Source organism: Pipra filicauda, unplaced genomic scaffold, assembly GCF_003945595.2.
Source record: "Pipra filicauda isolate LSUMZ 115617 unplaced genomic scaffold, ASM394559v2 scaffold246_size1145428_pilon, whole genome shotgun sequence".
In the NCBI taxonomy this organism is placed as follows: domain Eukaryota; kingdom Metazoa; phylum Chordata; class Aves; order Passeriformes; family Pipridae; genus Pipra; species Pipra filicauda.
In genome coordinates, this window is record NW_024104361.1 from 542,867 (window position 1) to 555,693 (window position 12,827).

The 12,827-nt window shown below is 52.0% G+C and overlaps 1 protein-coding gene across 1 annotated transcript; it reads right to left on the reverse strand.

Moving 5' to 3' along the window:
- Positions 1 to 3,000: 3,000 nt before the first annotated feature.
- Positions 3,001 to 12,827, reverse strand: SLC29A3 (solute carrier family 29 member 3). Its single transcript, XM_039381906.1, has 6 exons — positions 12,779 to 12,827; positions 11,940 to 12,200; positions 8,445 to 8,527; positions 7,503 to 7,729; positions 6,339 to 6,501; positions 3,001 to 5,686 (listed from the first exon to the last, which is right to left on the reverse strand). The coding sequence occupies exons 2-6, from the start codon at positions 12,186 to 12,188 to the stop codon at positions 5,017 to 5,019; spliced, it is 1,392 nt and encodes a 463-aa protein (XP_039237840.1). The 5' UTR covers positions 12,189 to 12,200; positions 12,779 to 12,827; the 3' UTR covers positions 3,001 to 5,016.

Consider the following 12,827-nt stretch of genomic DNA (forward strand, 5'->3'; position numbering starts at 1 on the left):
CAAGCCCAGGGCTGCTCCTGCTTCAAAGCCCCTTCTCGGGTACCCCCCAACCGCCTGCTTCATATTGAAAGCATTTGTCACAGCAGACACTCCCTCCTGCGCCGCCGGTACCCCAAGCTGTGCAGCGCAGAGTGAGGGGGGGTGGTCACAAAATCCGGGATAGAGGATGAGCTGGGAGGGGGGTCTGCACACAGCATGCAGGGATGGCAGGGGGATGGCTTGTTCAGCTTTGCCCAGCCTGCTCCAGGCACGCTGGAATTCATGCTCAGCCAGCCCCAGCTCCTCCACTCCCCCGCCACGGCGTGATAAATTAGGAGGAAAAGTTTCTCATCTCAGTTTGTTCTTGCAGTGCCGTCCAACAGAGCACAAGCCTGTCTAATCAGGAGCTACAGTCCTTCACCATCTGTTTGGAGCCTAATTACAAATGCAGAAAAATAATGTGCTTTACAATTGCACCAGTAAATGCTGTAAATGATTTAAATGCATGCATATGTTCCCTGCAGAATTCAGCATGCATCTGCGACTTCTTCTGCTCACATTAGGCACACAAATCAAGGGAAAAAATACCCAGATCTGACGAACAGCATGTCCCTAGGACGGTGATTTTTATCCCTTTTTTTCCCCCTGCTGGAATGGCAAACAGGGCTTTTTTGTAACAATTCATCCAGCAGCGTTTTCTTTGCTTCCATTTTAAAAACTGTTTATCACTGCTGTGTAAATATAGTACAAATTACTCCATAAAACATGTAAAAGGAGAACAGCAGCCGGGCAAGCCTGCAGCTGGCTGGCAAGGTTTCAAAGCCAAGGGTTTTTTTCCTCTGGGGCACCTATAGAGGGTCAGGATCCAGCTCAGCTCATCTGCTGGGGATGGTGACCCTCCCCAAGCCCCTGCAGAAGAGAGTGACCACTCACATTTCATAGAATCATGGAATGGTTTGGGTTGGAAGTGAACTTAAAGATTATGTTGTTCCAACCCCCTGCCATGGGCAGGGACACCTTCCACTAGACCAGGCTGCTCCTGGCCTTGAACACTTCCAAGGATGGGGAAGCCACAGCTTCTCTGGGCAATCTGTTCTGATGCCTCATCACCCAAGGATTTCAAGCCCTTGAGTCACATGTCCATCTCCAGGAAGATGCTTCCCTAACAAAGGGGAAAAAGTGCCAAGAGCTAAATTACCTTGAAAATACCTTTACCATGGCTGCAGAGGCGAGAGCATCACCTGCTCTGCTGTGGGGTGACAGCTCTTCACACATTGCCCATGTATCACCAGTAGTCTCCATTCCCACAGTCGGTCCAACAAAGGCAATCCCACTTTTGCCCTGCAGTGCATCCTGTCCAGACACTGAAAGGATGAGTCCTGCCCCAAAACACGTGCAATGGAACAGCCAGGAGGCAGCAGATATTCTCTTTGGCCACCACCAAGGTGATGCTGAAGGATAATGAGGTTGTTTCAGAGGTGCTTCCCCCTCCCAAAGGGTAACAGCACTGCCCCAAAGCCTCTGCAATACAAAGCCTGGTGTCACAGGGGCAGCATTTCTACCCTGTGGGGCACTCCATTGAGTGAGGAGAGGCTGGACAAGGCTTTGGACATGAGAGAGAATGAGGGAAAGCCACTTGCAATGATGGGAAATGAGTATCACTCCAAAGCAAAAATTCCCTTTTCCTCCTCCAGCACATTTGTTTGCTTTAAAGCCCCAAATACCAACACTTAACTGCTCCAGCTGTGAAGCAGGGAGGGGTAGCTGGCACCACAGAGATGAGAGAGAGGACAAAAAGAGGTCAGGCCTAGGCTCAGTGGGTCTCCTTTGAGATGGAGCTGCTGCAGATGCGTCCCCTCTGCTTTCTGCCCTTTCATCCATTCCCCTCCTGCTCCCCACGCCCTCCTGCCTCGCTGCTGCTGCTTTGCCAGTTCCCAGCTTTCATCTCCCCTCAGCCACTTGGATTTAACTCCAAAGGCTGCTGGAAAAGGCGGCATGGGGCAGGGACAGCATTCCCACCGTGCCGGGCTGCCAGCCCTCTGCAGCACTGGGGCTCTCCATCCTCCTGGTGGGAATGGCAGCGATGCCGGCCCCGAGTGCAGGGATACGTGCCTGTCTTTGATTCACTTCCACATCGCGGGCTCACCCTCATGAATTCTGCAATGCCTGCGCTGCTCGTTTTACAGCCACGGAGGAGACGGGGCCAAGCCCTGCAGAGCACGCGGCCCTTCCCTGGCCCGCCGGCACCGCCCACCTCCCTCGGAGATGGGGAAAACATCTACGACCCTGCTAGTCTCTCTCCAGCAGCTGAGGGGATGGTGTTAATCGAAGGAATAAAGCCTGGGAATGCACTTTTGGGCAGGTAAGGAAGACCATAAAAACGTAAGTTGTGGCTGCACTTTGACTGGTGTACCCAAGACAGACCATCCTCCATTCCGCCACCACCGTTTCCCTCCTCATCCCACTTTTCGTTACCTTGAGCTCCTTGATATAGCCCACACTGAGCAGCAGATGTGACTTCACCCAGGTAGTGTAATTACTTCTCTGTTGTTATATGCCATTCCCTATAAATTACTCATCCTCTTTTGCAGGGGGATCACCGAGAGGCTCGTGGCTCAGGCTCCTGGCACCATCCACCCCCATCCCACGGCACTCCCACCAGCACTCCTTGCTTTATACACAGAGCTGATTCTTGCTCTATTTGATTTTTCCCCTCATTTCTCTAACCTTCCTGAACTGAATACCACCAAAAACCAAAGGATAAATTCCCTTTTTGCTCACTTCCCCCTGCCATGAGAATACTCTCTACACCTACCTGTGCATCATTTGGAGATGTTCAATTAGAACAACCAGGCTCTCAAAGGAATTCTTCTGTAGCTCCTTCACCTGGCCCTTGCCAGTGATTTCTCAGAGTTTGCAATCTAGGCTGGGAGAGAGGGATGACCAGAAGGAAAAATGCCAGCTAAAACTCCATGCATCAGTGCATCTCCAAGAGAAATCACTCCAGACACCAACACTTGCACAGGATCAAGAATTATTTTTATTAGCAACGGTACCACACAATTAAGTTTTGCCTCAAGAGGTATTTGGTCTGTAACACGAAGGAGAGGAGGAGCAGAAATGCAAAGCAGTGAGAAAACAAGCAGAATCTCATCATTCCTTGGATGGGAGGAAAACATACAAGCTGGGGAGAGCAGAGCACAGGGCAGGCTCTCACATGGAACGCATAAAGGCCACAAAGGGACTTTTTGGTTGCCAACACAAAGTTGGTTTGGGCTTTTTGACCAACTACTGCATTACTCCAGTGCCCAGGGAGGCGATGGGAGCGCTGACCCCCTGAGCAGCACCCAGCATCCCTACCCTCAGCCCTTGGATGGACCTTCACCTGGGTCAGGGCAGTCCCTGGCCAAGTGGTAGGGGCTGAAGGGCTCCAAACCCACCAAAGGGACAGGATTAAGAGCCCACACGTGCCCAGGCATGTGCCACAAAGCTGCTCCTCATTGCCACATGCCCAGTACATTTTCCACTTGTGTCTGGATTTTATGTTTGAATAAAAATCAGCCATAAAGCAAAGCTCTGTGTGGGTATTGCCAACAGGCCCAAACTAAATGCTGGAAAGGGTTATAATAAAAAAACCCAATGTCCACCAATCCTACATGTCACCCCATAGCAATAACCACCCTAAATCCTGTTGTTCTCCCAGCAAAGCCCCACATCCAGCCCAGCATGGAGATGCCTGGCAATCCCAACCAGGAGCTCCACCACTACTACAAGCAGGAGATACTGAGAGAACATCCCACTACTGGAACATCTGCTAATAACCGAGTCTTAAAGGAAGTATTTTCCATAGACAGCACCCCTCAGGCATCACTGCAATGTAAAGCTCTGCCATCACACCTTTGCTTATCAGTTCACCTCTCCTAGACCATAAATCCAGCCAATTTAAGAAAATAAATGCAATAAATTGGATTTAGGTCAGGCTGCACTAGCATATGGGAGTTTAAGCCACTTTAAAAGCCAGTCCTCTTTGGGTGGTCTGTATTTTGGGGTGTCACAGTAGCTCACCCCTCTGAAAACATCTGGAGACCATATGCTGTTTGTCTACATGAATTAACCAGATTTCTGCTGAGAACATCACACCAGAGCCCCTCTGATACTTCTCCCTGCCTTCCATAGACCTCTCTCAACACAGACTAAAGCCACCTTAGAAACATCAGGGTAGGACCACTCAGCATTTCACTTTCCTTGGAGGTCAGACAGGTAAATTGGTGTCCACAACCACCACCCCACAGTCACAGCAGGAGAAATGCTCTCAGGTTGGCCACAACATACAGCTCCAGCACTGATAGCACCTTGCTGGGATGTGGATGATCCCTCAATTACATTTTACCTGAAAAAGATTAAAGCAAGCAAGAGTCCCAAGTGGAAAGGTTTCCCTTATATATGTCTTTTTTTTTTTGAATGACTGTATGAAATCCGTGCAAAACGGTGCCTTGATCCCTGTCACGGCTGCTATCTGCTCCCAGAGTTGGTTTAAGGTGCTCCAGGGCTCAAACCCCTTTTAGCTCAGCACCACCATCACAGCTCAGTGATGGGGGATCCCCCCGAGACCACCCAACCCTTGCAGGGCTGAACTTGTAACAGCGAGGTAGCAAAACCCAAGGTGCCCCCAAAAGTCCTGGGCTCAGCTTAAAACCAGCGTGGTGGCCCCAACAAGCCACTCACTGGCACTGGGGTGAGGGCCTCTGGTGCTTCCCTGAGCTCCCTGGCAAGGATGAACCTTTTTTGGTCTCTTTGCTCCATTAAGCCGGAGAGTGACATGTCCGCTGGGATGTCCCCAAGCACAGGGGACACCCCTTCCCAGAAGGGAGACTTTCCCTTTGCAGAGGCATCCCCCTGGATGCAACCACCCCCCTCCCAAGACAGGCAGCCTGCCTCAAAACCATGGCATGCCTGACTTTTTTGGGGAAAAAAATCCCCTGAATATCCAACAGCAGCACCACAAACTGAGGGAATCCTCCTGCCCCAGCTGCCTCTCTACACAAGGTGGACCACGAAAACGGCGCAGGCAGACCCCACAGCCAGCCCCAGCATGAGGTAGAATGTCATCACCACCCCTGCTGCCTCGGCCAGCTCTCTGGGCACGATTTTGGGGCCGTAGACCATGACCAGTGTCCCCAGGTAGCCGTTGCTCAGCCCCAGCAGTGCCGTGAAGACCACCGGGTAGACGTCTTGCTTGAACAGCACTGTCCGGATGTGAGCGCGGGGCTGGTAGTTGCTGAGGATGAAGAGAGGGAGGAAGATGGTTCTGAGGAGGACGAGGGCGGGCAGCAACTTGCTCTTGGGGCCAGGCACCTGGATCCAGGCCGTGATCTGCCTCCCACACCAGTCGGCAAAGTTGTACAGGAGGAAACTGGTGAGTGGCACAAAGTACTTGGTGCTCCACAGGCTTCCCGAGGCCTTGCTCACTGACTCAATGTTGGAGGAGAGGGAAGGGAAGATGATGATGGAGATGAAGAAGACGTAGAAGAGGCAGAAGCCAAGGAGGGCGGTCTTCTGCAGGATGGGGCGGAGTGGGGGGATGCCAGTGCTTTTTGTGAGGAAGGAGGAATTTGTGGTGCCTCCCGGCTCTGCCTTGCCCTCCGCGGAGCTGTCGGGTGGCACAGTGGCCAGAGATGGGCTCTCCTTCTGGCTGCTCAGGTAATACCTGGAGAAAGAGAAGGAGAGAGGCTATTAGGCAGTGTGCGAGGGGAATACAAACTGAGATTTGGAGAGAGAGCAGGAGAGAAGCTGGTGATGCAGGGATGCCCGCTGGACCCAGTGATTCCATCCCACCTCTAGCTCCCACCATCTCACAGAGAGATGAAACCCTCAGAAACCCAACACCCCCTTTTCCTCACTGTGGGGATCCCATTACACCCTTGATGGTTCACAGAGGGGATGCAGGCATTTGGGGGGCAGGGGGTTTTGAGGGTTACAAGCACCAACGAGACCAACGGGTCACATACAACAGTGCAGGATGTGGCAGAGAGGGATGCCCTGTGGGGGCCTGGCTGGCTGCCTCCAGATCACAGCTCTCAGCTGACTCCACAGATTTTGGGAGCCCCGGAATCAGCACTTGGTGCCCCTGAGAAAGCTTGGCAGAAACTCAGCCAGAAACCCAGTTTCGGTCTGTGGTTTCAGTGAAATGGGGAAGCGTGGCTGGAGGCGCCGGAGCGCTCCCACTGGGATGCTGAGGGGTGACAGGACAGGGATCAGCACAGAGAGCATCCCACGGATCCCCCCAGCAATCCTGCTCGGCACTGACAGCAGCAAACCCTCCCGTGCCCACGGGATGCCCTGGCAGCGGGCGCACACACCTGGAGTACTCGAGCCTGGGCAGCAGCAGGTACACCATGATGCAGACCACGATGAAGATGTCAGCAGTGAGGAAATAGGCCAGGGCGCTGTCGGTGACATCGGCTGCTGCTGCCAGGTCTATCACAGAGGCCACGGCGCTGATGGTGCCGCCCATGGCCTGGCCTGTGTGTGGGAGCAGATGGAGCTCAGCGCTGGCACTGAGCCAGACCAACCCAGGAGGGCACAGGTGAGGGACAGAGAACAGGAGGGGGAACCCAGAACCAGCATCCTCCTCTTACTCACACCTTCCAACACGCACAGCTCCCCGGGGGACAGAGCTCACCCCCTGCCCCTCATGCTGGTCCCCAAACCCGGCTCAGGGAGCAGCTGCACACATCACCTCCTCTCCATTTCCACACCTCACTGCAACACGGGTGTCTGTGGGTCCCATCCTGCATCCCCTTCCAACACAGCCACAGCACACACATGGGTCAGGATGGGACCAATCTGCTGAGCTTGCATGTCCCAAGTCCTGCAGAGAAAGTACAAACCCTTTCCAAAGCCTAAACCTATCTTTCCACTGGCGCACACATTATCACCTCCCTTCTGCACTCCCGCAGATGGGAATTCAAGCCACCAGCAGCAGGAATGTCATCTCAGGAATGTGGTGCTTTCCCCCTCTGGGATAAACTCATCAAAACATTCCTGTCGTGGCCCCAGGAAAAATTTCTCCATCCTGAGTTTTTCCCCTTCCCCTCTTGGTTTGTCAACCGTTCCACAGCACATTTATAATGTTATCAAAGCTCCAGGGAGCTCATCACTCACAGCTCCCAACCTGCCCCTCATCACTCATGGAAATGCATGGAAATGCTAAAAAGAAAGGAGGGGACAAGGCAAAGCTGAAGATCCCTCTGCTGGAAATAGCAAAGCAGAGGGATGTCATCTCCTTCCCCCTTTCTCCCTGCACCCAGCAAATATCTAGGGTCAGTTTATGGGTATTTACAGAAACCAAAGCTCATGTGACCGAGCGTGTTTCTCCTTCAGCAACTTCCCTTTATCATTAGGCAAAGCCAAGTTTCTAAAATAAACCCCGTGTGACAAAACCCCAGATGCAGGAGAGAGACAGAGAGAAAACCAGGGGGAAGCCCGAGTGCACCATCCCTGCAGGGCCGGGGATCACCCACCTGAGATCAGGGCCTGCAAGTTCCTCATGGGGAAGCAGCTGCTGAGCCCGAAGATGCTGCTGGAGAAGACAGTGGAGGCACTGCTGACCACGGCCACGCAGCCCACGGTGAGGGCGAAGAAGGGGGTGGTCCAGGCTGAGGTGTCCACCTTTACCAGCACCGTGATCACCAGGAACACGGCCAGCATGACAAAGAGGGAGGACAGGATCCGCACGCTGGCAGGCACCCTGGGGACAACGGGGGACAGCACGCTCCTGCCTTTAAACTGCAACATGAAGGTGCAACAGGGGGGACAGCAACTCCTCTGCCGCCAGAGGGAGGGAAGAAAATAAAGAGAGGTGGGGGAGATGAGGAATACAAAGCAATGAGGAGGTGGAGAGAGGCAGGTCCAGCAGCTGAGATCTGGAGATTAGGCACACAAACACATGCCTGGAAACCTGATCTGGGTTAAGGAAGGGTACAAATGAAGGGATGAGGTCCTTGTAGATTTAAGCCAAGCTTGCAACAAGGTGCAGATGGTCCATTTCTTAACCCAATTCAGGGGGCTGGTAAGACAAGGATAAGGCATCGCTCCTGCCTGAATGAGCATGGCTTCTGTCAGCCGGTCCCCTGGTGACAAGGGTATTTTTAAGAGGGAAAACTTGTTTCCAAGCAATTAACCAAGGAATTTATTAGGAACTGATTTACTCAAGCCAAGTGCAGGCCTGGGTGCTGTGGTGGGGAGCAAGGTGCTTCACCCTGCTTCATCTCAGCCGACTGCAACTCAAACATAGGTGGGGGGGGAATTTTGGCTGCACAGGGAGGCTGAGCTCAGGATGCCCTGTGGCCTCCCCCTGAGGGAAGGGCAGGCTGAGCTGAGAATCAAGACTGAAGCCAGAGAAAAGCAGGAGCAAAGCCAGGGAGAGCCACGGCTTGGGGACCCAGGATCAGAGCAACACTTACTTGTTGACAAGCAAGAAGTTTCCAATCAGGCACAGCACCGAGGGCACAGTGGAAGCAATGGAGATGTAGCTCTCAAAATAGTCCTGCCAGGAGAAAAAAAATTAAAAACAAAGTAAAAAAGACTGGGTGGGGAGGGGAAGAACAACACATGAATTTCAGGTCCTAAATAGGGAGTTATGGTGTAGGTGTCCACCTCGTTGCATTGTAGCACATGTTGCAAACTATTCAGGGCAACAGGCCATGGGAATACTGGAGTTCATCTTCCCATAGCCCTGGGCTATTTCAGGAAATTAGGGACACAAATTCAGAAGGAAAAAAGGTGAAGGAAATACCTGCCATACCACCACACTGGCCCCATGGGGCAGCACCTGAATTAAGGAGGGCTGGATTTCTCCTGCTGGCTCCAGCATTTTGGAGAAACTCCCTGAGTGTTTTCTTGTCCTTGAGGGCTGGCTTTAATAATATTAATGCTTTTGTGTCCTGATTTATGATTAGCCAACTGCCTCGAAAGCCCAAGATGGGAACAACCAGGACACCAGATGTGAGAACAAGCTCATGCCAAAGCAGCCTGAGCAGGGACACAGGGACATGACTTTCCCTCCCATTCTCCCTCTCTGCACACATAAAACCCGTAGAGAAACTCTATTCAGACTCCACGCCCATTAACTCCACGGACTTGTACATCATCTGAGCAGGTTGGCAGCAGCTCCAGTGAATCCCCACCAGCCCAGAGGTCAGGTTGGGAACACAGAAAGCAATAACCACAGCACAGAGAGAGAGATTTCTTGGCCAAGATTGCAGCCAAATGCTTACATTTTCAATCCACTTTATGTGTCAAAGCGTGCCTGCTCCCTCTCCTCCCCTCGAGGTGCTTAATCCCATTTTTTTCTGCAGGAATCTCAGCAAGCAGGTAGGACAAGGATCACAAAGAAGATGATGACCTACGTATCCCTGTCATATAGGCTTTCATTTTCTGCAGTTATGCAGCTACAGAGACAGGGCCCATCATGTCCAAGCACGAGAAGGCACTTGGCACATTTTCTCTGCATGCTGTATTATTTTTTTTACAGCTTTGTATCATTTTAATCAGTTTACAAGCACATTCATCTATCCTTCCCTATCAGAAGGTTCACTGTAAGCAACAGGAAGTGTAATAATCACTCCTAGAGGGTCCAGATAGACAGACACAAATGCCTGTGCTTACAGCACCGGTTTGGCCAAGCAGGAGGCTCAAAGCTCCACAGCCCCAAGATGAATTACAGGAGGAAACACAAAGTAAAATGCTGGCTACAGCTTATTTACCAACCTACTTGAAACAAACCCCCAAGCCATCCAGGGGATATTCAATGCGTACTTCCAAGTTAATTTTCCTTTGCTTTTGGGGAGGAAAAATAACTTTGTAACATTTTGCACCAAGCAGAAGTGTACTCAAAGTAAACCAGCAGAGATGCTGCGTTTTGAGCATCCCCAAGAAGCATTCATTCATTCCCAACAAATGGGCTCACACCAGCAGTGAGAAGAAAATTGGGCAAATATTAAATGTTTTTAATGCAGCAACAGAATGGTGGGTGGCAAATTTAATCCTTGTCTGGACCAATGGAAAACATCAGGCTCCATAATCATCTCTCCCGCTCGTTGGTTTTAATCCATCTCCAGTGGTAACTCTTCTCCCTGTGTGGATATTCCCACTCATCACAGACACTTTCAGAGCACATTTTTGGCAGTGCAGGTTATACCTAGTTCTTCTCCCTTTCTGCTGAGCCCAAATAATAATAAACCCCAAAGCAAACCTGGCATCTTCCTCCCAGCTCCACCTCTCCTGGGGGAAGGTGTTATCCCTCAGCCATGGAGCTGAGACACATAATGGCAGTGTTTAAGCTCATATTAACTACAGCACCTCCAAGCACACTGCCTTAAAAAAAAACCCAAACAAGAACAAAGCATCATGGTGACAAATTAGTCACAAGATGCTTTTGCAAAGTAGTTTTTATTCTGCTCCAGCCTGGACTTGGCAGCTGGGCCCCTGCCAGGCTGGAAAAGGAGTCCAGGTCCATGACGGTGGCTGAAGGCACTGGAGTGTTACCTGGAGCACAGAGCATGAAATTGGAAGCAGTGAGCAGGTTTGGAGACAGGAGCAGGCTGGAGCCAGGAAGAGAGGCACCTTTCCAGAATCAGGCTCTGTGGCAGGTAAACCCTCCCGCTGCAGCCCCAGGACTCACCATCCCAGGGCAGAAATGGGGCTGACTGGTTTAATTTTCATCAGGCTCAACTGCAGGAAAAGCCACGTTGCTTTTCACAAGAGGGAGGAAAAAGCATCGTCCCGTGGCCATGGAGAAAGAGGAGAAAAACCTTTTCAACAAAGCAATGGCTGATCTGACCAGGAATGCAGCTCTGCCAGAAGACACCTAGGGATACTTACCCTACCTAAAAACAGCTTTTTCAAGAATTGCCTCAGACCAGTGTGATGTAGAAGCAATGAACAGGGGGTGGGATGCAGGGAATGTGGGAGAACACCATGCCATGTGGTGGCAGAGCACACTTCACCCCCTCTGTGCACGCATCACCCCTCCCTGACCACCCTCACTAGCACAGGGGCAGACAGCTTTGGTCCTTAGGCAGTGCAGGGGCTTGGGCTCCATCGGTTTAATCTGCTCAGTGCTGCGATTTACACCAGCAGACCTGTACTTCAGCATCCTGGTAGGAGCACTCTGCTTCCTCCTCATCAAAAACGCAGCTGGCTTAATAATTATTAAAATTAAAAGAGCTGTGGGTGTACTGGGGTGAGAAATCAGAGGGCAAACGTGGGTGTCGCACCTGGCTCTGTGTTTATATGAAAACAAAAAGTGCCCAAACCACCTGAACGAGCTCGGCCTCAGGAGGAGGATGGAATGCAGCCTCAACACTCCAACACTTTTTCCATCCACCAAGAAACAAAGCCATAGCTTTGCCAGGGAGCCACAGGGAAGTAATCCTGCTGTGGCAGGAGGAGCAAGAAAAGGCAGCTTTTTTGGGGAGAAAGAGGGAGGCCATAAACGTGCCACCCCAAGGCTGTCTCATCAATTGCTCCGTGACAAGCTCCTCGCCCCATATGCCAGAAGCCAGATATTTATTGCTGCAAGGAGATATTCGTGTCACACCTGCCAGATCTTGAATGACAAAAAAAAAAAAAAAGACAACCAAAAAAACAACCCACCACAAAGATGTTTTTACTTTGCACTGTAGAAATTGCCCTATGAAAGGTAGCCTTAGCCCGATTTTTTTAGACACACCTTAAAACTTACCACTCCAAATGCAGGTAGAAGACAGCCCCCCAAAGTGGTTTTAAGCATCTCTCTCGCTACTATCTGTGCTCCCCAAATAAACCTCTACCTCTGATTTGCAGCAGGTGAGACCCCAGGAGATGTTCACTCACCTTCTGGGGAGGTGGAGGGAGAAAAAGAGCAAGTTAGGAAGGGAAGCAGCTTTTTTTCCCTGCCTTGGAAGCCGGACACTCACCCGCAGGTCCGACACTGCCTGCCCCGCTGGGCCGGCTTTGTCCGAGCAGTTCTGCAGCTTGTACATCCAGTAGTGCTTTGCCGTGATGAAAAAATTCCAGGGCAGGAGGGACCCGATGCCCAGGAGGAAGAAGATAACGTAGGTCCCATGGAAGTGGTCGCTTGGCCTGGGCCGGCTGTACCTGTTCCCCAGGGGCTCCTCGATCAGGGGCTCCTGGTCTGGGGGGACACTGCCGGGTGCCGGGTGCATTGTGCTGGCACGCTGCAAAAACAACCACCCACGAGGGTGTGATCACAGCAGGGTTACAAACTGCCGCCCACAGGCTGCTGTGTGTGGGCTCCATCCTCCTCTGGCCCCACCAAATCATGGGATCACAGAGTGGTTTGGGTTGGAAGGGATTTGGAAAGTCACCTCATTCCAAAGCCCCTGCCACAGGCAGGGACACCTTCCACTAGACCAGGTTGCTCCGACCTGGCCTTGGACACTTCCAGGGATGGGGCAGCCACGGCTCCTCTGTGCAACCTGTGCCGGGGCCTGAGCACCCCAGTGCTGCATGAGTGAGCTGAACTGGCTCAGCATGGGGATGGAAAGACTTGGGAAAAGCGACTTGGATATGGTAGGTTCCACCCCAGCAGCACCCACATTTCCGCCCATAATTAATAATTAACCCGTGCCCTCGGCCTTGCAGGAGCAGGAAACCTCAGTGAGCTCATGAGAGGCTCCGAAAAAACCAACAGCCGGCAAACCAGCAGCGCCGCGGGGCTCCGCAGAGCAAGGTGTAAACTCGTAGTAACACCGCCGGGCTTTCCGAAACGACTTGTAAACTACTACGGCATCACCTGGGCTGTGCGGGGCGGCTCGTAAACTAAACGCGACGTCAGCCGGGCT